Source organism: Triturus cristatus, chromosome 4_1, assembly GCF_964204655.1.
Source record: "Triturus cristatus chromosome 4_1, aTriCri1.1, whole genome shotgun sequence".
In the NCBI taxonomy this organism is placed as follows: domain Eukaryota; kingdom Metazoa; phylum Chordata; class Amphibia; order Caudata; family Salamandridae; genus Triturus; species Triturus cristatus.
The window spans coordinates 879719384-879745715 of NC_140585.1; the positions used below are offsets into that span (position 1 = coordinate 879719384).

A 26332-nucleotide genomic window follows, 5' to 3' on the forward strand; every position below is an offset into this window, starting at 1 on the left:
TCCATTTTTTTCAACCTGGGCTTCTCAATCAATGTGTCCTAATCTCACCTGGTGCCCTCTGAGCCCATCTTGTTCATAGGCAGAGTACAAGACACCACATTGACGAGTCTTCCCACCTCCTCGGATGATTCGGGTTTTTCAGGCTATGATTCTGATGTTTGAGGATGGCGTGATCATCCCAGTCCTTACTCTCTTATGCCTGCTAGGTCTAGTAGCCTCCTGCATTCTACTGGGCACCCATGCACGCTGGCACAAGGGATGTCCAGTGGTGCCTCCTCAGGCAGTGGTCCAACACAGTAAACTTCAAGCCTGCATCAAGATTTCCAGGGACGTGGATATGCAGTGATGAAGTGTGAGCAGCAGCCCTTGCTGAGGGAAAACCATTTTACTCTCCTACTCTAGTGGCAACAGTTATCATGGATGCTACCACCCTAGGGTGGTGAGGTGCTCATCTGGAGGAACTGGAGGTCAGAGGCCTCCGGTCACCTGAAGAACAGATTCTGCACATCAATCTGTTGGAAATGCGTGCAAAACGTCTGTCTCTAAAGACCATCCTCTCTTCCTTTTGTGGTCAGTCTTGTCCAGATGTTGATGGACAACCGAACCGTAACGTGGTGTTCAACAAGAAAAAGGGAGTAGGGTCATCTTTAGCCTGTAGAGAAGCTCTATGACTCTGGACCTGGGCTCAGGTCCTTCAGATTTGCATTGTAGCATATCACCTGGGTGGAGTGCTCAGCGTGCGTGTCTCAGTCTTCTTTATCTTGACGACATTGAGTAGTGCCTCCACCCATAGGTAGTCAAGGACATCTTCAAATTGTGGGAGATTCCTCAAATAAACCTGTTTGCCTTTATTGAGAATGCTCACTGCCTGAAAATCTGTTCCCTCTAGTATCTGCGGCAGGAAGCATTGGGAGATGTGTTTCGCTTGAGATTTAATTTTCCTCTTCATTATGCGTTTCCTCGCATACACTTGATACCTCTTGTGTTGAGCAAGATTCACTCAACATGGCTCAAGTAATTTTAATTGCCCCAGATTGGCCACCCAGGGTGTGGTATTTAGACTTCATTCACCTCTCCCTGTGTCGTCTTCTCCGTCTCCCTACAACCAGACCTCTAGCTAAATGCTCGAGATTGAGCTGGGCAACATTGCCTGCCTTTTCTTTACCTCCTTAAGTGGTGGTAGCATTTTATGTTTAAGACAACACTCCACCAAAACTGTTTATTCTGGCAAATGGTCCAAATGTGTTAACTGGTGTACAGACAGCTCCGTAGATCCTCTTCAGGCTCACTTGTCTGACATCCTCCATTTTGCACTTTCACTAGCCCAGCAAAGCTGCACAGTTGCTACTGTTAAACATTATTTGACAGGCTATCGGCTTTTATATGCCTACCTGATCAATCATCACTCTTTGAAAGTCCCATTGTTCTAAGATTCCTTGAGGGTCATACAAATAAGTTCCCTCCTACACCTTTCTTTGTGCCACAATGGGATCACAATTTGGTTCTTACCAACCTAATCTGTTCCCCATTTAATACTTGTGTTCCATATTGAGAACCAAGTCTGCCTTCCTGCCAAAAGTGGTTACTGCCTTCCACTTAGCTAAGCCTATCACTCTTTCCACTTTCTACCTTCATCTACAAACAACTAAAGAGGAGGAAAGACTTAATCGACTTGATCCCAAAAGAGCAGTCAGCTTCTACGTGTACAGAACCCATGTATTCAGATTAGATGATCAGCTATGCGTGGGATACATTGAAAAGAGGAAAGGTTAAGGCAATCCACAAGCAGACACTATAAAGATGAATTATTCTGTATAGCAAGATCTGCAATGTCATGGCACAGAAGGGGTGTCCAGAAGGTATTAGTGTTCATTCTACCAGAGCCAAACATTCTACCTCAGCACTGGCAAGAGGAGTACATGTGGCTGATATTTGCAAGTCAGCTGCTTGGTCGTCCCTTCACACTTTTGTGAAACACTATTGCTTGGATTCTGAAGCCAAGAGGGATGGTCCCTTCGCTCATGCTGTTCTTCAGGATTTTTTGCTATAGAGGGTCATGCACCCACCACCACGTGTGCGACTGTTTGAGGAATATATTCAAAAGGTAAGGGATCTGCAGGTAGAAATACCATTGGTAATGATTTTTCTGATGGATACTGTGTCTACCTGCAGATTCCTCACTGACCCACTCACCTTCTCTTTGCATGGAAGTATATACACCAATGATCATTTGTAATCTTCATTTCAATAATGTTGGTTTAAACTGTCTTTGATGTTAGTTTAATCTGTTCGCCTCAATGGCGTCGTAAAAAAACGGATGGTAACTGATGTCAGCACGCTGGCAAAGGTGCTTCATGGCTCGAGTGATATCGCGCTGTGCCATGTGCGTAGTCGTGATGGGGTCGGCACCCCCTGTCGACATAGGAGAGCTATCAAAAAGTTTCCAGTTCCTGTCTGGTGCCTGGGATTTTCAGAAGGTGAGAAATCTGCAGGTAGATACAGTATGCACCAGAAAAAGCATTACCGAATATAAGTAGCTTGTTCGTTTAAAAATGTGAAATTTAGTGTCACTAAACGAAAAATCTGAGTTAACTTGGGTGAAAAATTGACCGTGAGGTCATACAGCGTGTTAAAAAAAAACATGAAATAAAATCAAGGGAATTCCTGTGGAATTTGTGAGATTTCTTGAGTTTTGTAAATTTCTTAAGCTTAATAATATTTCACACCATCTTACTCTCAATGCAGCAGCAAATGTGGAAAGCAAGACCTACCTAATCTATCTTAAATATAAGCTTGCGTGAAAGCATAAACTTGTATTTCTATTTCATTGGCATCAAATATCTCTCTGCACCTAATAATATGAATATGCTTTTATTAATGAACTGCCTTTTAACCTAAATATGCTTGTTAAGTTTCATGACTTTAGTAGGCTTAAAAGCCATTTTTTCGATGACATTTGCACATTTCCTGCATCTTGCAGTAAGCCGTATCCTCGTTTTCAGCATTGGCAACCAGAGGCTTGATTTAAAGAGATTTATGAAGTTAGCAGTGCATTTATGTATTATATCATACACCTCAAGGATGTCTCGCATTTTCTCCAAGAGAAGATGAAGTCACCTGCTCATTAGATATGTCTAGCTGAAAGTAACAAGTTAACTGTCACGTTTCTTGTCTCCATACACTTGTACTGAGGAAAAGTATTATAAACCGATCAAATTAGTATACATTTTAGCATTACACGCTCCAGTTGGCTGTTTTGAGCACGAGCTCGGCTCAGTGGAAATGAGGAATGTCTCTTGATTATTTTCTGTGTTGCTCACTATTTTTGGATGAAACGCTTTAGATGTTTGGCTTCCCGACTTTTTTTTTTTTAAACACTTGGCACAGAGACCGGTTATGCGCCATTGGTTTTTCCTTACATACCTACTGTTGTCCACTGTGTCTCTTTGACACAGATTTGGGCATTTGTAAGAATATGGTTAAAAGAATTTGGATACTGTTTTAGTGTTCGTTGCGACCAAATCCACTATGCAATGTATTTGATGAAACAACCTAAACATCTGGTTCCCTTTTAGTTCGCACAGCAGGCTGTCACTGAAAGAGTTTGAGTTTGTAATGTGATTATAACAAAAGTGGAGCAATGGGAGCATATTCAGGTTGCTCAATTTTATGCCTTGATCTAAAAATCTTTCTGTAACATGGAATGAAGTTTTGGAAGAGAGGCGTCAGAGGTTTCTTCTGTAATATTTTACTTTGTGTTTTTATAATGAAGACATTCTAAGATGAACGTTTTCTTCTTTAAATATAAATGAAAGCCACAAAGGAAACTGCCTGTATTGATAATATTTCCTTCTTGCAGCACTTTGCCCAGCCAGGATGCACCGTACCCAATGCTGGTCATGACGGGCCCCCAGTCCTGTGGAAAGCGGGAACTCACCCACAGGCTGGTCAGGGATTTCAAGGATTTCTTCCGATATGGGTATGTCTAGCAAAGATTTGATGGTCTGCATAGACAAGTATTCCACTGGCCAGAGGAAATGCTGATAGACAAGTGTATTGGGTCTCCCAACATTTCCATTCCTCGTGATGTGAGCTGAAACCTGTCTTCCCTTTCACACTTTCCTTTCCTTACTGAATACACCAGGAATCACTGGCTCAGCTTTAAATAGGGTTTCTATGTATCTTTCTGAGTGCTCCTTTTAAGGGCTTAAACAATAACGGATATAAGCACACATGGGTGCGTACCAGGAATTCCAGGGGAATTGGTGGTGCTCTGCTTGTCCCCAATCAAGCACTGCTGCTCGTCGCCACTGTTAAATACTCTGCACACCTGGTAGAAGCTGAATCTCATGAAGTTTATTAAGAACAGTATAAATAACCAACAGCATCCAACCTCTTCCTCACCCATCCCCAAACTGTCCACTACAGAGCCTCCCTACCCTTGGTGTAACCTCCCTTATTCTACATATCTACCATTCCATAGCTAAGGGATGCATACTGCTGCATAGTACAAGGTCCACAACACTTCTCTCGCTTTCTCTAGCCATGTAAATCTAACTGCATTACAGCCATTCCTCAGAGGTTGGTTCTACAGTTCCTCCTGTTGAAGTCATCTAAGATGGTGCCCGGCATTTTCATTCTTCAAGACCATGTCTCCTTTTATCTAACTCAGTCCACTGTACTTAACACTCAGACCTTTGCCTGCTCTGTTAGAAACCTTGTAGTTCTTTATAGTCTCTCTTTGCGTATGGACACCTCATCTGCACTATGGCTAAGGCCCTGTACTGTCAAGTGCAAAATGTGAGATACTCCACCCATTAGTTCCTTTCCCGCAGCTGTTTAACTCCCTGCTTCTTAGTTCTTACTAAACTAGATTATTGCAATAGTTTACTCATGTGCCTTTCTCAGTAGTCATTCTATTCATTAGGCAATGTTTTACCCCTTTCCTCAAGAACCTTGTGCTGTCTCCCTGAGAACACATCATCCTCCTCATATTGCTGCCATGTTGGCTGGCTCACTCCAAAACAAGGCGCTCTATACAAGCCATTCTGGGTCGATCTAAGGCACAGCCTCAGATTATCTTTTTCACTCTTTGACCTGCTCTCGGCTCAATGAGCACACACCTCACTCCAGTAGTGTAAAACAACCCAATTCAGCTTTCTCCTGCTCTTTGAAGGAAGATAGAAATATATACTTTACCCTGCCCTGTAATTTCTGTAAATCTATATCTTGTAACTTATGTATAATATTAGGTTTAGGTATTATTGTGCCCTGTCTTTATGCGTACATTGAGAATATGATCCTTCTCACCCGCTCTCCTACTTTTAAGTTTAATGTTAACCACCCCAATTGCTAATATGTACCCCTACTATAATCATGTACAACATTTCTGTTCAAAATGTTTTGCTGAAATAAAATTAATTCTGGCAACTCAAAAACTGTGTTACCTGTAATAAAAATAATAACCCGGTATTTGTTAAGCGCAAATTAATCCCCTGTAATGGTCTCAAGGCGCTGGGGGCCATTGGGAAGATTAGGCGAGCTATCGCCCGGAGTCACATGGTGCTCTGGCCCCTTATGCCTTATCAAACAGTTTAATTAACCAGCTAGAGTTCTGTAGGGCACACCTGCAAATTATCTTATAGCTGGAATCATCTGAAAAGACTTTGGGTTGGTGTGAGGTATCCTAGGTGAGAATGGCTGCAGCGTTGCACTTTATTATTGGCTGAACAGTAGTTTTATGTTCTGTTGGTCAAGTGTTGCCCATTGCCTTTTATGTTTAGTTCTGATTGAAATTCAGACCATCGGTACTCCGAGGAAGAACCTACTGTTTTATCCCAGGTAAGTATTTCCAAGCTTACCTCTTTCATCAATCAGTTGGTAGTTTGTGTACTCAATTGAGGGGAAGAATAATTATTTTATTGGATTTGAGACCAATATTATGAGATAGCTTTGGAATATATGTCTGTATCCCATGCTTTCTTTTTGGAAATGCTTAAGTTCCTTAACTAGACAATGCATTGATGAGCAGCTCCATATATTGTAGTAGTTCCTCTGGATATGAATTAAATCAGTGATAAAGTTAAGTCAATCATATTCATGTCCAATAATTCCTAGATGCTTGAATGAAAAAACAAATATACACACACACACCCACCCACCCACCACCAAAACAATCTCTCTCTCTCTCTCTCTCTCTCTCTCTCTCTCTCTCTCTCACTCTCTCACTCACTCTCTCACTCTCTCACTCTCTCTCTTTCTCCCCCCCCCCCCTCCCCTGATATGGCAAATATTTATTCTCACAGGTCCTCCCTCAACCCCTGAGAAAAGAGAGACGCGTTTCAGATCGCTGGAAGCCTTTACCAATCTGGTTGGCGCTATTGTTATCACAGTATATATAGCCCTTCCCACTTAAGGCAATGGTAGACATAAACAACATACTCATCAGTACGCTACCGCATTATCTACCCTATGCAGTAAACTCATGCCCTCTTCAGTTGAGTATCAGCACTGTTACAGGTAAAACAATATATAATATATCAATTGCACAATTACCATAGTTGCTTTTGTAAGGGTAGATTAATTAAGCTTAAAAAATGTCGCATGCCATAGTGGGAATATTGTGACTAATTAAAAATGTGCTGCCAGTGTCTCATCATATATCGCCTTCATAAAAACAACAAATTGTTAAATACATTAAAAGAACAGTGCTGTGGTTTCAATAAATTGTCCGAATATAAGCAACCTCTGATCCTGAGTGCTCATCCGAGCTGATGACGGTTTCACGGTTCCAGAGTCTCCGTGAACTCTGCTACGCAAATAGTGTGAACTCCTGCCGTGTTGTAAATGTCACAATAGCGAGGCAGTCAAAAAGGGGCAGGGAAACAAATTCATGGCATCCGCACGCCGGGGCCGAATTATGCACCAGATGTGAACTTTCGACTTAATGTCAGCCACCGAGCAGGCACACAGAATCCAACAGGACTACCAATCCCATAAAACCCCTTGACATGTAAAAGCCTGATGTGCACAAAAAAAGGAAATCTTTTCCTAATGCAGAAGTCAGCACCGAAAGTGAAAATGAACAGGGCCTGAGGCAATAGGCAATAGTCTCCATGTCTAAAATAACAGGTAGCAGAAATGGGTTCTAACCAGGCATATAAACCGAGGTTGAAGGGAACCAATGTATAAAGGTGTGTACGCCAAGACTGACCTCACCGCATGGGTTTAGGCATCCGCAGTGCCCAGTCACCAAAAAGGCGTAAGTCTCCTGTGTAAGGCATTTCTTGCCTGGAAAGCGTAGACCCCGTGCTGGCAGTCGCGAAAACCGCCCCGCTGCAGGACCTTGGCCTCCCACCGCTGTCATCCTTGGTCCTATTCCTGGCTACCAAGATGGGGGCTCACCCTCTAGCACTCCCGTACTCCTCCAAAAACAAACGGTCAAAGGGGAGAGCCACAAACAACTGGTGTTCCGTGTGCAGTGTTAAGACTCCCAACTCTGAATTCAAATGTACAAAATATCCAGCTCCCACAGAGACATCCATGGAAGAAGGCACGGACTCTAGGCAGTCAAGATACGGCAAATATTTATTCTCACACGTCCTCCCTCAACCCCTGAGATAAGAGAGACGTGTTTCAGCTTGCTGGAATATATATATATATATATATATATATATATATATATATATATATATATATATATATATATATATATATATATATATATATATATATATATATATATATATATATATATATATATATATATATATATATATATATATATATATATATATATATATATATATATATATATATATATATATATATATATATATATATATATATATATATATATATATATATATATATAATGCCGTGACTATTCCCTTCTTTTCATTGAGTACTCATCTCAATCTCCTCACTAATTTGGAAAAAACATATGTCTAGATCTCTTAATGTTTAAAAGCTGTACTATGAATTTCACAAAACAGCTACCCAGGTTTCAGTTCCTTTTTCTTCAAGCCTTTGAAATGAGTAAGGGCCCTGACACATCAAAACTCTAATGTTGCACTTTCTCCAATTTCAAGCCTCAGTGAATTACTGCTACCCTCTAGATGTGCCCAAAACAACTGGTGATACAGTTGAAAAAAAGGCAGTTGTTAACAGAATCTCTGCCTGTGTGTCAGGGTCAGATTGGTAAGGCTGGCACTCGGGCAATGGCCGAGGGGCCGGTATCGAAGTTCCAGCTGTGGGATGAATTCTGGGAGGCGATTTGGGCTGTGCCTGGTGTGTTTAGGTGTCACCAGCGGCAAAGTGGGGCCCTGAGTGGCCTTTCTGGGGGCAGATGGGCATCCATTACCTCCCTTTTATCAACCGGCAGAGGTGTCACTCCTTTTCTCTTGCTGGGCCGGCCAATTAATGTGTGCATACTGAGCGGGGACCGGGGGCCTGAGCAGATGTGGCCTCACTTGTTTTCAGGTGTATAAAAAACTTCGCCGAAGCAGTGTTTTGCCGGAAGGCGATATACAAATGTGGGCCACTTTTTTTTTGCGTGCCTGGGCCGAATTCTAATCCCAATCCAACCCTGCCGTGTGTACTTCCACACACCATGCTAACTCCCTCACCTGAGCAGCTTGCATATTCATGATTCAAGTTATCTTAGTACTGACGGCTGGTATGAATCATTCTCTGTGGTCTTTGACTGCACGCTCCTCCACGATTTTGGACTATTAAACTCCTTGAGCATAGGTCTCATGCTTTAAAGGCTAGAATAATAAAAAAAAAAATCAAATTTCACTCTTTTCCCTTTCTTTAGTAATAGTTAATTGACGCATGGTGCGTAAGACTCACTTTTAGTTATGCGTGGTATGCAATAAGTTTGTTAGTTTTGTTAGTTGACGTTATGTAGGGCTTTTGTTATTATTTTGGGGAACTGCCATTTGATTTGTTGTTGCCATTGCTATGTTGGAATTGCTGGGACATTTTTCTGTAGTACTCTCAGGCAGATGGCGATTTAGGTAAGGGACATCTCCACAGGTTAAGGTTACTTTAGCACAAGTCACTGGTGGTCAGAGCTATAAAAGAGGCATCAGCTCTGCAAGGACTCTCAATAACAGTAAAAAGGCTGCACCCCCTCTTTGGCCTTTGGTCTAGATCGATGAATTCAGTTCTCTAAAATACCAACATGTCATTCATTTAAAATACCTTTAATTTCACTGATATGCCAGACATCCTTATTCTAGAGGGGGTGCGTGTAATACTAGAATCAGTACTAGTTTGTCAGATCAGAATTTAGAACTGATTACTCTTGGGTTGATCAAGCCTCCTGCAAATATCCCAGGAACTATAATGAGGCTATGACCAAACTCACTCTAAATGACCTCCTATTGTTTGGGTACCTTTTGCTCCGCTTCTGAGCAATATTCCATTTGTTCTCCTTAAAAGATGTCTCCTCTCTCTCTTCTTATAGGAATAAGTAGAAGGAGCAGAGATCGGTGCATGGAACATTTGGAATTCCTTCATATCTAATAATAAACTCCTCTCTTCTGGCATAACTAGTGAATCCCTATTTTGTTTACTTATTCTTGACATAGTTGACCATTGCAGAGACTAGCTTTGTTTGGGTGGGCCTACAATTACTTACTTGCTTCTTTCAAGGGGTTTTGTGGCAAACATCCCATATCTTTTTTTTCTTCTGAGATTATTGCTTTAACTCTGGTGTTCAACCTTGGAACCCCACCCTCATGGTTCACAGACTGAGGCTGCAAGGCAGTCCATCAATATGTAGCAGATCCCTTGCACCCATTTCCCTTGCAGAAGTTCAAGTCCCCTAACCTTTACTTATCAATCTCAGTTGCACACCCGCTGGTGTTTGTGCATTTTTCTTTTCCCTGGGTTCTTTTAATGTTGAGGTGATAGAATAATAGTGGAATAGATGTTGTAGGAAAGTGCCCTTTCTGCATGTTTGCCCCTAACTTTTTGCCAGCTACCTGATGCAATTTTGACTGAATGTGCCAGTCAGGTTCCCAGGGCCTGTGTTCTTTCCCTAAACTGTAACATTATTTCCACAATTGGCACAACTCTGGCCTACCTGTAAGTCCCTTGTAAGGGACACCTATGGTATCAAAGGCAGGGAAAGGCTCTGAGGGCTGCAGCATCTATTATGCCACCCTCAGAGACTTTTGGATGACCTAAATTGAGGGCTTGGTGTCCTAACCCCTTCCTGGGCACCCCCACAGGATATATCAGCCATTAGACTGTCTAGCTCTACAGTGCCAGTACCACCCTCCTGTAGTCTACAGTGGTGTAGGCAGTTTCTGGCAACCACTGAACATGACAACCCCGATTCCTCAGGGATCGTGGAAAACAGTACAGTAAGTTAAGCTCAGACACTCGTGCCGGCTTTCTCGCAGAAAATACACAGTATGGCAATTAGGACTTTTCAATAAGAATTTATTGGTCCAGCGACAGCCTTGTGTAAAACATATGTGCTGCGACAATCAGGAGACAGATGCATACAAAAGATATTGTTAGTACCAATATAGTGAATAGTAGATACATTTCTACCATAGTGCTAATAAGATGAACATAAGCAGTTCAGATAAAAACAGTAGCACTTGCATATTCCTAAAATGCGCGCCCTAAGTAATTTGCCTAAATGTACCTAGCCTAGATCTGTATATGTAGCATGTATATGTATATATGTGTGTAGCCAAGAAACCCCTAGGGATGAACCAGCCCCCTCACCTGAGAATGAAGGACTTAGTCTCTGCTTCGAGGATTACAGCCCGCAAGGGTTGTCAGGCCACTGCATGTCAAAGATTCAGCATGCAGGACTAGGTGTCAGCTTGGAAAGAATTCTCCTGTAATTTGTAGGGGGGAGTGAGCGTCTTTCATACTAAAATGGCCACTCCAGGGTTTTTTCTAGAATCAATATGTTTTTAAAACAATCATAATTGTTTTGAAAACAATCACTAATGCTTTTCTAATCAAATGCGGTCATGCACAGCTGGCTGTTGGCTAAGGATGAAAAAGTGGTGACCCTTATACAGAATAATTCTGCCGTGCCTAGGGACATGTTTATGTACGTCAGGTACAGGGATTTTGATAGTATACTAAGAGCCTGGTGTCACAGAGAAAGGAGCAAGTTACTAGGTAAAAGGTCACCTGTTTAGAATCGTTATTGTCGTGTGGATGGGACAAATTTATGTAATAGGGGTATACACGACTGGACTAGCCTAAAGGACATGACCCTGTGTGCCATGCCTGGCCAGCACTGCATGAGGTATAGGTAAGTCACCTTTAAGGTAGGGTGCACTATGTCTTATGTGAGGCCTATCTGCATGAGCAGACAAGCCCCTATAATATCTAAGGTCATTCTTAGATATTATAAATGCTCAGTAAAGCCATCCTGAGTATATGGTCTGGAAACTGGTCATTAAGAGTTTCCTAGCACCATGATGGCTTTACTGGATCCTGGAATGTTTGGTATCAAACATCTCAGAATAATAAACCTGCACTCATCACAGTGTCAGATGTATTAGTCCCTGCACTCAGGCGTCCCTTCTACAGGGGACCCCTGAACCAAACCAGCCTCTGGTGGGTTTCTGACTGGTGACCACCAGCCTGCCACCATGAGACAAGTTTCTGGACCCCTCTGTGGGAGCCTTCACTGCCTGTGCCCAGAAACAAAGCCTAGGCGGAGGTGTTCACATGGCTCTTTCAGTTTCTGTATGAAGCAATACCCTGAGGTTTTTCACAATGGTAATGCTTTTACGGAGTACTGAAATTGGATCTTACATTTTCTTTTCACAACGGTAAGAAGAGAGAATTAAATATTGAACTGAAGTGGCTAATCATGAGCCTTAAGGTGTTCCTCTGGAAAGACCCTGACAAGCTGAGTTTTTTGCCTCACTTTGGTCATTTGGTGTCTCTAAAAAGGGCCAACAATACAGCAAAGACAAACCATGAATGCCTCCGTGTACCTCCAGTGTGGGCCAGTCGATTATTTCCTGCTAATATGTCCAGTTGCTGTATGGCTCCTTACTGTTTGTGGTCTCTATTTCTCACATGTTCATATTAGATACATTCCAGAGTTTAATGTGTTTTCCTGCCTTAACTAAAGCTACATTGAGAATCATTAAGTATGTACCTACTTTCCTATTGCTCTTAAAGCTGCACATTTACAAACATTCCCAGTATTTTTTAATGAAAGAAACATTACAAATTGGTGGATAGTTGGCTGGGTCTTCAGAATCTGCCTTTAGCTTTTTAAAAACACGAGTTTCTACCGTCAGGTTGGTGCTAGGACTATACTGCTTTCCTGGAGAGATATCATCATCTTGAAGTAGAGGGCGTTTCCCTAAATGAGACACGTCCTCGCCTGTAGGGACTGGCCTAATCACTTTTATTGCAATCGGGTGAAAAAATGAATGCCCCTGTTTTTCTCTGTATATATGTTTCGCTTATCCATAGTGATCTGTGATGCTAGCCCAATCTTGTCCAATAATTATTTGAGGAAAGTAATTAGAAATGTTCCAGGCTAGCTGAATTGGTGCTAGCATCTGAGGCCCTTTGCTTGTTTCACATTTTTTCCAGATATATATTATTTTTATAATTTTGCATTTCTTAGGACCTGCACATTAGTGCAATGAGCCATAACAGTTATGCTTCTACTAACTTCTCATACCCACCAAGTTGACCATAATCCAACCTCAATGAGAACCATCCTTAGATTCCACTTGTGGATATTCAAAGCGAATCAGTCTGGGACCAGAATATGCTATCTGCCAATTATAGCAAAAAAAGAGCTGTCCATCCCTCCAAAGAATATTATATTTTCCTTAACCAAGGAATTGAGGGTTTAAATATTCCTTCTCGTCCATCACTAATTCAAGCTCAATGTATGGCAGGACTAGCTCAGTTCATTCAGTGGTTATTGTGGAAGACCAAGCATTAGAGCATTCTATTTCTCAGAGGTTTTGTAGAGAGGCACATCTGTCTCACAGCCACTTTACACTAAATACACTAAACACAGAACACCAAAAACTATCTTTGTAATCAGTAACCAAGCTGCCCACCCTTTAACAGTTACTACTGAATTCTAAATAGTTATCTGCCAGTACCTAACAGTAAACTGCTGGCACCTCCAACTATCACCCCATCATCCTGCTACTTGCAGTTGATGATAATAAAGAGTCACAAATGCCTGTGTTATTTTATTCTAAGTTAACTTCTTGCTGGACAATGCCCATTCAAACTTTCTACACAACGGAAGCACTGAATCTGTCACTATATTAGTTGAAGATTCTCTACAATCAGCAGTGTAAATGCACTGATTTTAGTAGATCTCTCTGGTGCATACAGCACTGCTGACCATATTCTTCTAGTAAATTAATTGCTCTCTCTTAGCATTGGTGGGATCATCCCCGACAGGTTCACCTCCTTTCTTTCAGAACAATTGCAGAAAGTGACACTTGGTTCCTTTGTCTCGTTGACTAACAAGATCACATGCAGGGTTCTGTTTAACCTCGAGTTTAGACCTCTTACCTATTGTACAGATCAGGTGGCTTTCAACTGTCTACCCACTATGATAATTTCGGTTTAGATGAAGTGGCCAAGGACAGTTCTTCCCTCTGAAACTGTTTAACAAAAATTAGACAATGGATGACAACATTGGTAAAAACCCAACACTGGAAAAAACTAACATTTCGATCACTAGAAGGAGTTCTTTTTTTTGGCATCGCTTCATGTGGCCTCATGACTTCGGTCTCTATCCTAAACCCTCTCTTGTTGTCAAAAGGTTATAAAAGTCGATTTCTATCTTCAAATGGAAACTGTCATCTCCTCGTGTATCTCCAATATGAGGAAAATTTGATCATCCCTTGCTCTATTTTCTGAAGATGGCTGCAGTGCAATTCTACCAGCATTAGTGGTTTCAGATTGGGTTATAGCAACAGTGCCTACTTAGTTATTAAGGTTTTCCTTATCTAGTGTCACTAGCCTTTTCAAAATCAAGCTTCTTGTCTTGGTACTTGGGCTCCACTGTTTAATGATTTCTGTAGGACCACTCTGATTCCAGAATCTGGTCAGTGGCTGCCTGTAAAAGCTAGAATGTAATTCTGTCAGGGCACCAAGTGACCCTGTAATTGGTAGTGTGCTTTCCAAAACATACCAACATACAAAACATGCTTCTCATCATTTTCCAAGGACTAAAAAAGCAAAAGGGTTGCCTGGAGAAACAAACGCAATCATGTACAAATCTATACTCCACTAGACAATTGCCATCTTATATCACCCACCTCCACATTATACTTACACCTAGCTTACCATCCACCAAAATTCATTGAATAGTGTGCTGGTCTCCTAAATGAAAGTTTTAGGGTTTTAATCATTAATATGTCCCTAGGGGATTTCAATAAATAGTGGGAAAATCCATACTGCAGCCACTTTCTAGAAGGATCATCCGCCCTCTGAAAAAGCTCACTCCTCGTGCCCTCCAAGAGCACATCACTCCTAAACTCAAATGTCCTGATTCATGAGGGATCATCGAAGACGTATCCATAGAACATCATTACGACCACAGTAGATTTCTGATGCCTAGAAAGCTGAAAAATTCAAGCAGTAATTCTAGCTAGCCATTGTTCTCCCAGTCAGAAGCCCAAGCAAGAAGAATACTCAAAAAGTGGAAAAGTAACGGAGAAAACCCAAACTACTCCAATTGCTATCTAAGCTTAAGAAACTGAGAGGCAACTACTAAATCATCATCATCTTCTCTAATTGTAAATCTACTTTAATCTTGGAGAAAATTTCATTCCCTTTCAATGCCATACGTTTGTTATTCTGGCACATCCAAAAACTGTCAGTGCCACACGCAGAACTGACCATGATCCTCACAAAGGAAAATGTGAAGAATTCCTCACTTATTTTGCTAAGAAAATTTGAGCATTAAGAAATAATTTTGGCATAACTGCACCACTAACTTCTCCCTCTCTTAAATGCTCTCATATCTCAAATTCCTTCTCACACATCACTGCAGATGAACTGGCTACGGCTTTAAAAAAATTAAGAATCACACATTATTTCTGTAGTCTTCTTCCTACCAAAATTATGAAAGATTATTTCCTTATCTTTCAAAACAGTGTGGGCTGATTAATAGCTCTTTACATCAGAATGTATTTCAGACAGCACTAAAAACCAGCCAAATGGCTCGTATGACTAAGCTTGATTCCCACCAAGCATCAAACTATCATCCAATATTCAGGCTGCCATGGCTTGGGAAAGCCGTAGAAATAAACAGTGGCCAATCAATTGAACAGCACAGTTTCAAAAGTACACCTACTAGTCAACCACCAATCAGAATTCAGGGCAGGTGTCTGTATCAAACCTCCACCTTGAAAGTGCTGGACAGTATATTTCACAACCTGGCCAAAGATGATGCATGCCTTCTAGCACTGCTTGACCTATTGACTGCTTTCTGCACTGTTGATATGAATGACTACTTCATATATTCAAACACTGCATGGGGTTTTAGAATGGTTCAAATCCGTGTTGACCAACAGATAACAAAAGGTCATGATAGCAGACCACACCCCAACCACCACCAAGGCTCCCTGTGGAGTTCCGCAGGTCTCTATTCTAAGACCAATTTGCTTTAATCGATACTTGGAGCAGTTCGGTCTAATGCTACAAAACACTTGCATAGCCCTGCACCAACTTTAATTAAAAACAACATTCAAAAACATCTCAATCCTCAAATGCTACCTATCTCAAACACAAACATGGATTTGAGAGAACCTCCTTCAACTAAACCCATAGAAATCAGAATTACTCCTCCTAAGACCAAATTTTATCCTAACATCATGGAATCTTAGAGACTGCAGAGTTTCCTCCTAAACCGTACTCCACCTACCAAATCTCAAGCATTCACTTTAGACTGAACTCTTATGTAAATCTCCATATGAACAAAAACAGACAAATCTGACAGCCTATTGCCTGCAAACTGAAGTTATTCTCTAAACAGCTGTCTATTCCATAGTGGTCTCCAGATTAGATTTTGGAAATGCCATTGTAACAGGAGTACATGAAACATGATCCAACCTGGACTCCACTGCAAGGCTGGTGCATTCTATGAGCAGACACTACTTTGCAAGCTACACTGACTGCGGATCACAGCCCAGATTACCTTCAAAATCGGCTTCTACATTCATAGAGCCATACATGAAAATACCTCTACTTCTAAATATCTCAGGCTGCTCAAGCAATTATTTTCTTTCTCTAATGAAGGAATCCGGCACGTCTGTGATAATTTAGTGGATATGTACTCTGGTAGTCACATCTGTATTTGACTCTCTATGTATTATTAGTCATGTCAGCAAATGAGTCTTTATAGGCCATGGCTTTTTGGTTGGCCATCAAGGTAAGTGAGACCCAAGCACTATATGCTTATATATCCCAAGTTATTGCTCAAAGTTACAAGGTAGTACTCTCTAGACATCGTTGGTTTAAACATTTTTTTTTTAATTCACTCCACCCAAGGAATATATTTATCAACATTAGTCCACCAAATCTGAGACAGTGGTTCATAAATGTGATACCAAACAAAGACTTATGTTTACTCTTTACTGAATTAGGGATTTAACAAAATACTAAGTTCCTTTTTAGGTCTCGCCTGGCGTAGGCTGCGCGCATGCGCAGTCTCGCTGGCGAGATTTAATGAGATGTGGTATTTTCTGTAAGGGGCATTAAGCCCCGCCCTTCTTTTCCATTGGCTGGCATCACCGTTTATGCTAAACGGTGGCCAGCCATTGGAAAAGAGGTGTCTGTGACGTATTTGCTTGGCTTTCCGAGCCGTCCCATTTGGACGGACTCGCTTGCTTTGCGTTGGTCGCAAAAGGTTTTATTATCTTTATGGGGCCAAACACATGGCCCCATAAAGACAAGAAACTCATTAACAGGCGAGGCAAGGCCGTCCAAGTGGCTCAGCAGAGAAAAGCACGAGCAAATACGTCATGGCGATCTGCTCCGTGCCTGCGGTCGACACCCGCCACCAAACCGCCACAAACCAACGCCGCCATGTTGAACAGCAGCTGCCTTCTTGGAGGAGCGAAGAGGAGCGCCGTGCTGCAGTTGAGCGTATGCTGCGGAGGGCCACGACCCGCTCGGGGAAGCGGACTGTGAGTGTAGCGACGGCTACAGCTTGGACTCCAATTCCAGCCCCTGCAGCCCGACTGCGGAGTCTTCGCACTTCCTGGTACAGGAAGCCTCCCCGCCTGCCACCACTGGTGTAATTTAGGAGTCGGTGAGTTTACAACTACCACGGAGAGTGTGTACTAACACAGTCAGCGGCCCAATGCCCTTCATGTGTGCGTCCTCCCATTGCCCTGAATCATGGCTTTCACACCTGAACTTCTCTTTGGCGGTCATGTATGCGTGCTCTTACACAAAACATCCCCAAATCCTCTGTGGGTGAGCACTGCATACATACATCCCCCCGGAGTCGTTGCTGGGTGCACAAACACTAATATATTTACTGTTGTAAAGAGTGTGTTCACACGCATTAACATCCCATTGTCCTCAGAGTGTGCGCTCCTATATTAAAAATCTGTGTTTCCACTAGCATGAGGTCACACTATCACCCGAGAGCCTCCTGAGCCGGAACGTGAACTCACACCCTGCACACCCACGAGTCTGTAGTGACTGTGTTCACGCAGATCGTCTAGGAGCACATACGAGTGTTTGTTCACACTCAACTTACAAGGGCATGCAGTGAGTGTCTATTGACAAGCTGGCCATCTGCAAACACTTAATGAATGTGAAATCACACAAAGACCATCAAAGAGCCCGTTGTGAGTGCCTGCTCACAGTGAATATTCAAGTGTCTGTAGTGAGTGTGTGTGACACTGGATATTGAGCAGGATGTTGAGCAGACGCCGTGCCGAAGTCAGCAGCTCTGACTGTTACGCCACACCCCCCCAAGTAAATATGCTTAGTTAATAATGCCAACACCCCTTCCCATTTGAAGGGAGCTGCTAGAAGACATCTTATCTAAGTAGGCGCTTGCAAGAAATTGTATTTGTATCTAGCGCTTCCTATCCCTGAGGAGGCGGCTTCGATGCACCAAGCCTTTGTTCCAGAGCCGGAATCCCCTCTCTGCTTGGTCCTCGGGAAAGGATATGTGGCCCTCGTACAGCACCGCCCAGCAGCCTCTTAAAATGCACGGATTCTGCAAGCAGCTGAACTCGCACTGCATCAAAGAGTGGCGCTGCGGTGGTCAAGATCCCGTTTTCAACCCTGTGGTTAGAATCCCATGACGTCACAGCCACACCCCCGGGTTATCTTCGTAGTTCTATGTCTTTGCATGAGGTTATTAGCTGACCCGCTGTCTCGAACATCAATAACGCAGAGAGGTTACAGGAAAAGGTGCATAAGAAGGAACTGATGACAACCAAGCACATGAAGACACAGGCACAAGCACAGCCAGGCATACACACATACGCTCAGCACACAAACACAAATGCACGCATACACCCAAAAACATGTATATACCCTTAGCGCAAACACAGAGGCACACGCACAGCCACGCACAGATGCAAACATGCATGCACAGTTTGACACAAACTCACACACGCGCACAAAACACTCACCCAAGGCGGATTTCCTTTGTGCTGTCAAACGGGCCTTCCTCTCCCACAGCGGCACACGAAACAGGGCCTTTCAGGGGTAAATAATATGTGTCAAATCTACGCGGGAAAGTAGGCCACAAGCCACCTCACACTAGCCACTGGTGCAGTGTCTGATCAAACACATGCCGTCTTGGGCGACTAAATATACACACACAGGTCAGGCTGTGTGGGAGCTCTCACTGTATTTTTACATGTGACATTTGACACCACCAGCTAGAGTAGCGGCATATAAATGGAAGAACCAATAAATAAAACAAAAGACACTCCGTGCACTGGAAATAATAATAAACAAGCACTGGCACAGCGAATAGGTCTCGTGTTTAGAGAGAGCTATTGGCTTTGTTAATGTTTTTAATATGTGTTGCAGAGCATTGTGAATGTTGCGCAGCATGTTTAAAAGTTATACGTAATAATTAAAAAAGTGTTATAACCATTTGTCACTTTATATATGACCTAGAAAACATTATATACAACTGAAGTATCCTAATACAAGCATTTGCAATGCAATAGGTCTCGCATTTATGCGAGTTTAAGCTATTGGCATTGTAAATGACAATGCCTTTTATTTATGTTTAAAAACCGAAAACAAAAATAAAAGGCATCGTCATTTGCAATGTCAATAGCTCAACCTTGCGTAAATGCGAGACCTATTGCATTGTAAATGCTTGTTTTAAATGCAGTGGAAAGGTGTCACACAAGTAAGTATATAAGAACCTCCTTTTACAGTGTCTTTAATTTCCTTTAGTTTCATTTCATTTAATGTCATTCTTCTTAAAGAATGTTAATGGGCATCTTTTATAGGGGAGAACATGCTTATTCCTTTGCCAAGGCAGCAATTATAACATTATCGAAGAGTGTTCCTGTGAGGGGGATTTGCAGGGTTGCCAAATGGGTGGCTGTCCATGCCTCCTTCAAGAACAGTATTCCCTGGGTATTTTCCAGAGCTGACACAGAATTTGCAATATGTTTGTTATGAACACTGATGGCAAGTTTGCTGTGGGCTCTCTCTACCTTCCAACATATATTCTGGAAGCTGCGAAGAGGAGAAACTTGAATCTAAAGGGCCCCCAATTTATATTTCCCATTCACAGTCTAGGGATTCGCAGTTTGCACATAGACTGGTTTGTGAGGGGGAATGCAATATGCGATGTTTCCCAATAGGTTGCATCGCAAATTGCCTATTCTCAGGGGATTGCAGAACTAATAGTAATTCATTCGGCAGGTCTCAATTTATGACCCCCGGTGTACCAAGGTTAGAACAGAGCCTAGCAGGAACAGCAGACCTCCCTTCTTGCATTTTCTGTCCGAAATGGGACTCTTTAAAAAAAAAAAAAAAAAAAAGCGCAGCCCATGTCCATTAAGTGCCCGGGTGCTACTCTAATTTTTTCCCCTGTTTCGGAAGATAGCAGTCCAAGGCCGCTGACATCATTCACAAATGAGAAGGTGTCCCATTGGGGTCGCAAGTCCACGCCAGATCATTAAAAGGGATTTGCAGAGGAATAAAAATAATGAAGTCGCCATATAAGCAATGTGTCCTGTCATCTGCATGTACTACAACTAACTCAATCCATGTCTTTCAGCCCCTGTCACACCACAAGAAATCCATACTTTGGAGAAGAGAAAAGATTTGATTACCATTTTGTTTCAACAGAGACGTTTGAAGAGATGATTTGCTCGGTAGGAATTTTGAAATTTTTCCAAAGACATCCAACTCGGGTGGTGGGTAGGCGGTAGGATTCTGAAATCATTATCACCGTACATGCTAATAGTCTATAGTTTCTGAATCTGCAGTTCAGGAGCCAATACAGGTTTAGCCTACACTGGGGATCTGACATGGGGTCTTGTCCTCTGAAACGGATATTAATTTAAGTCTGAAGGTTATTAGTTGGTCTTCACTTTCAATGCGTAACACCGGCTAGAAGCTGGAAGTAGCAGTTACAAACACCTGTTTGTTCTTAGGATAATCTGTTTGTGTTTTTCTGCCACAGTAGACTTTTGGATTTCATATGAACATTCTGAAAGGAATACCTCACAAATTTTCTATTCAACATTGCAAATCTTTTCCATAGTCTTTTAGACCCTGTTGGGCTGTATAGCATCTTGTTTCTTGTTGTCACCGACGTTTGCTGTATTTAATTGCGTTTTTGTCCACATTATGAATATGAGACGAGTTGTTAGAGTGTCAGAGGTAAATGCTCCTTCTAGCCTTTGTTCTGATAATCTCAGTGTATATAGTATTTTACACCTTTTTACTACTTGATCATCTCCTGTAGCATTTGTCTTTTATTAAGCAGGTGCTTACTTTATTACCAATAATATGCTCAAGTAAATCTGTGTTTTCCAGGCAACTTGTACACTTGACACTTGCTATCTGAACACTGATGAGGGCTTACCAGAGTCTTTGATTTTGCCTCATACATAAAAAAGAGATAAACTAGAGGAGCAAGACATTTGTTCTCTATTGCAGAATCTTCACTGATAGTCAAAAACAATTGTGTGGAGGGATTCTGGATGACATTTTGTAACATATAGAGCGAGTATTCTGGTAAGGCAAAAAAAAAGAGGAAAAGACCCCATTGGAGGTAGGTGACTCCTTCGACATCAAGACATACATTGTCGTTGAGACATTAAATCTTATACAATTCAATATCTAGGTATTCAGTGTCGACTCATCTACAAATAATACCTGAAAATCTTCTGCATCGTTTTCCTCAGGCACAGGACATTTTGCATCATAGGATCTTCATTGATAGTTATAAACGCTGAATAATTTCTCGCTGCTTGCGCAGACCCTGGAACACCTTAAAATAAATTGTCCTTAATTAAATTAGCATGTAGAATTTTCTTAAATCATCCAAGTTCATTTGCTATGGAACTTCTATGTTAGAATGTGACATTTTCTTTCTGAATGCTGGTTAATGTTGATAAAAAAGATTAACTTCTTGAGTTTATATCATCTGCTATGGAAAGAAGCCACCTTTCAACATGAAATGCATGAAGTGAAAATGCAACCTGATAGGTTTACATTGAGAGATGAGAAAGAGACCATCCCTTTAAGAACCTAGGAGGAACCCCTACTCACAATGCCTTGCACTAGCAGTTTTCTGTGAGTCAGTTCGTTTTTCAGGCTCCTTCAGACTGGGTCTCCCCAGGTGTTTTTCACACCTCTAAACAACTTTTTCTAGTGAAAACGATTGTAAAACCACTTTTACACAGCATCATTCCTACTGTTGAGTAAAACTATTTTTCCATTAATATGACACTTATTTTCTGGCAGAATGCCTTCTCTTTTTTACCAACCGTCATTGTGGAAGGAAGAAGGTAAATTCTGATGCACACAAAGTCTGTGTTATGCCTGTCACCATTTCATGAGGGAAAAGGATATGACATTTGTAGCAAAATGTCGAAAAGGACTCTAAAAGACAGAGAGGTCATCAGATTAAGATGTCATATGCAGGAAAAGAAAAGAAGAAGATTAGAAAGAACTGCCTCTCGTCCTTCTTTTGTAAAAATTTACAGATAAAAAATCGCATTTAAGACACCGTTATTGACGTCACTTTTTATCGACACCGATTATTGAAGTCTAGACTGGTGGCAGCACCTTCAAAGGGTTCAGCGCCAACATGCTCCCCTTCAGAAGAAGGGTCAATGTCGACATATCAAATGCCGCTCACCATCAAAATCAGCTTTGCGACGATCAGCGTCTCTATCAATGTTGAAGATCATGATGGCACCAGCTTGTTCACTGCCACGAGCACTTGATCAATGTCATTGTTAACACACCTGATGTAAAAAAGGCATCGGTATGTCAACAAATATATACAACTAATTCCAGAAAATGCTCTGAACACTCCTTTGCAAGCACAGGACATTCTTTGTCATGGACCACTCGCATTGTTCATGATTGTACTGAAGCACAAGTCAGTCTCTCATCTGTCAATAGTTGAATATTTAAAGAGTTTTGCTCCTATTCCTAATACATCATTACACATTAGGTCATAAAGAGATCCTGGCACTGAAGCACCACAAGGATCTAAGACTTTAGAGATTCTCACTACTGGAATGAGTAAATCGCCAGCGTATGATCCAGTACCAGCAAACTTAGAAGGGAAGACGCTATGGGAACTTAATGCGGTTCTGCTAAAGTTAATCTCCATCATTTGAAACTAGACACAAAATCTCCACACAGTATTTGTCATGGAAGGCTTCCTTTTTGGTAGCCTTAACTTTGGCTTGTAGAGTTCTTGAAATTCAGGCTCTGTATATTCTGAAATCTTACACAGTGTTCTATTACTAGCAAGTAGTTCCGAGAACTCTTCTATTTTTCACTCTGAAAGTTGTGTACAAATGACATGTAAACCAGCCTATTTTGTAACCTGTTTAATCTTGACAGGACAAAATGGATTAGAAAATATAATCATCTCTTTGTAAATAACGGTCCTATAAGGACTGGCATGTAACTTTTATACAGGCCATCTCCAGGTGGATTATATCACTTATGAGTTGGTGCATCAATCCTCGTCAGTAACCTAAAGCTAACTAAATGAGAGGAAATGCAGTAGCCTCTGCTTTACTGAGAAATGTTACAATTGATGACATTACAAAATGGAAATTTGGCGATCAGTTGTTATATGCACTGAGCGCTACTACCAAGATTCAGAAATCTGGAGCAGAATCCCAGTCTGGTCAAGCCACCTTAAAGGACCTGTTTGATTAGGAATTTGATACGTTTATATTATTTTTTACTGACCTTTAGCTGTGTTAACGCTTTTCAGGGATTGGCTTACATTTCTGTTTGTGTTTGACTATCAATGAAGAACCTACATTGGAGGAGGAAAGGTTATTATTAATCCTGGTTCTCCATCGTAATAATCTTCTTTGAACTGATAAACAACCTAGCGTCCTCCATGACAACCACTTTAGAATTGTCAATGTTTAAAGTGAAGGACCCTAAGTCCCTGTTAAAAAGAACTAAATAAACTGTCAGTACAAGTGATTATAGGAAATAGATTCCATCTTTACCTTAAAGGAGCAGAGCTATATTTTAGCTTTCTACGGCTTTGCCAACTTTGCTGCATTTTCCTCTGTTTCTCCATATTTTCCGTTATACCGAAGCAGCAAAGTCATTTTTATACTGCAATGTTGGTTTTACAGTAGTCCTGAGTCTATTTAACTATGGGCCTGATTTTACAGTTTGGTGGATGCATTACTTCATCACAAACGTGACAGATATCTTGTCCACCTTATGAGGCCTTATTGCCCAACTTATTAGGCCATGTGGTTTATTATGCTTATAATAGGCATACAGGCTGTCCATCACATTAGTGATGGAGTAATTCATTTACCAATCTCTAAATTAGGCCCTATAATTTTAAAGTAAAAAAACTGAAATATGAAAAACCTAGACTGTAATAGGCTGAAGTGATTGCTAAATTTTAATTTGCCACAGTTCTTCCACATAAATATAATGTATATATACATATTTTCAAAAAGTGTTCACACAGGTGTAACTGTATCAGTTTTTATGACTTCACTGAAGATGGGTATGATGTAGAGAAAGTTGCCATCTGTAGTTTCTTTGTAAACCTGTATTGTAAAGTGTATCTTTTCTTACTTCTAATGGAGTTCAGAGAAGCTGTTTTTTTAAATCATATATTTGTCATCCTTCTCAGGACCTTGTGACCAAATAGGATCCTATTACTTTTAAAAGGAGAGGGTACAAATTGGTGCTGTTTGGTTACTTTAATTTTCCCTTTCCTGATTCTCTTTTTCCCTTCATATGTTGCCATTTCAATTTCAGGGTAAATTTATTGTTACAATGAAATATTGTGGTCATTACTATGGATTAAGCAGAGACACCATAGAATCAATTGCAAGAGATGGACTGGCCTGCTGCACGCATATGGAGATTGAGGTAGGGGGTTTTCATTGTAGTTGTATAATGGCGCACTCAATTGTCAACAGTGATGCAGGTGTAGGTTTATAGTTGTTTTAAAAACGACCTATCATAGTAACAGCGTCACAGACGAACCAACCAATGAGTCCAGCACTAAGGGTGTGAAATCTCAGAAGTCAGGTCCTTGTATTTGCAGCAGCGTAATGCACTTTGTTGGTTTCATTGTGTGCAAAATATATGTACAGGGATTTCAAATGTCCTTTACAAGGGTTTAGAAAAGGTTGGCAAGCCAGCATTCAGCCACAGTGCGTATTGGTTTGTTGGAATGTGTGCATTGAGACACTATTGTGATTGTAAAGAATTCAGACTTAAAAATGTGTAGTGCATTCTGCTGCCTGACAATGTTTCCTGATGCTAACCATAACCAATTGATAAAAGCAATTTACTAGGCTATATGATGGGTTAAATGGTAGGTTTATATAACTTTACATTGAGCAGAGGCTGAAGTATATATTGTTTAAACAAGCTCGCCAACATTCCCAGATTCTTGCCAGTAGTCTGTGAATGGTGCACATAAGTGTGAAACTCAAAATAAAAAAAACAATTAAGTAAGCCCAGCTGAATATACACATTAAGCAGGGCTCAAAGTTGTTGATTGTACTTAAAACTCTAGAGGGATAAATAATAATTAAGGCTGTGACACCCCTGACCATGCCCTAGGTTATCCAGGATGGTGACATGCTTGAATTCTGTATCCCTAGTGTAGGTTAACGCCAATCTACATGAGGGTAAACAAGCCAGAAACGCCAAGAAACCAGTAACTGTATTTTCAATTAGTCTGGCAGGACTAGAGAGAGAAGAAATAACAGAAAGAATTTTTGAGTAATATATTCTTAAGGTGGAATATCATCACCACTCTCCAAGTTGCTCTGAAAATAGCTAGTAGCCGCTCAAAGAATTCACAACTACAGTGACAACTAATTTGCCCTGTTTAATGTGGCATGGGTCACCCCTGGAGCTTGATCTAAAGGAAAGCAGAGATGACAGATTTCAAGCTCTGAAGTGAAACAATCAATGAACTGGCCGAAATCTGTCAAAATAGAGCACTACTTAAGAGTTGAAAATCCTGATTAAGTACTACAGATCAGAGGGACGGTCTCGGAAATATTACAATAAGCATATAAAGCCTTATATGGGCCATCCACATTAGAGAGGAAAACCCAGAGTTACAATAAGTCATGGACCTTTGTCTCCAGGTCAGACAATGACAATAGCTCCTTGACAGTGGGAAAGAGGCCTATGGTCAAATTAGTTGTTTTGTGCACTTGGACAATAGAGAGTGCTTTTCCTACCCAAATAAAGCATATGTTTTGAGTGTCAAATTGACATAAGATAAGCATTCTTATCTGTAAGGAGATGAGATTTTCTTCACTACCTTTCAAATGATTTGTAAACTACTTTGGCTAAATTGAAATCCAGAGACAATTGGGGAGTACAATTACATAGAGATTTAAAAGAAAATCAAGGGCCAAAAAAGCAATTAGGAGAACAGTTCACTATAAATAGGAGGTGCAAAGGTTTCTCTCAGACATCCATGGAGTGGCATTCAGCAACACTAAAGTTAGTTGATAACACAAGACGTTGTGCCATGGACATCTTAAATATGAGAAAGAGCCAAAAGGAATCAGTCTGGTAAGAGTATAAATCAATAAAGGAAGGCCAAAGCTCAGTCCATTGGAAAAGGAGTGAG

At 41.2% G+C, this 26332-nt stretch overlaps 1 protein-coding gene across 2 annotated transcripts in view; it reads left to right on the top strand.

Annotated features, from left to right (window-relative positions):
- LRGUK (leucine rich repeats and guanylate kinase domain containing) overlaps positions 1–26332 on the top strand; it is a 397810-nt gene that overhangs the window by 260506 nt on the left and 110972 nt on the right. For both annotated transcript variants that reach the window (XM_085653594.1, XM_085653595.1), the window contains 3 exons: positions 3860–3979; positions 20267–20363; positions 24487–24600. In XM_085653594.1, the coding sequence (XP_085509720.1) occupies positions 3860–3979; positions 20267–20363; positions 24487–24600 (331 nt within the window). The remainder of the gene's footprint in view (positions 1–3859; positions 3980–20266; positions 20364–24486; positions 24601–26332) is intronic.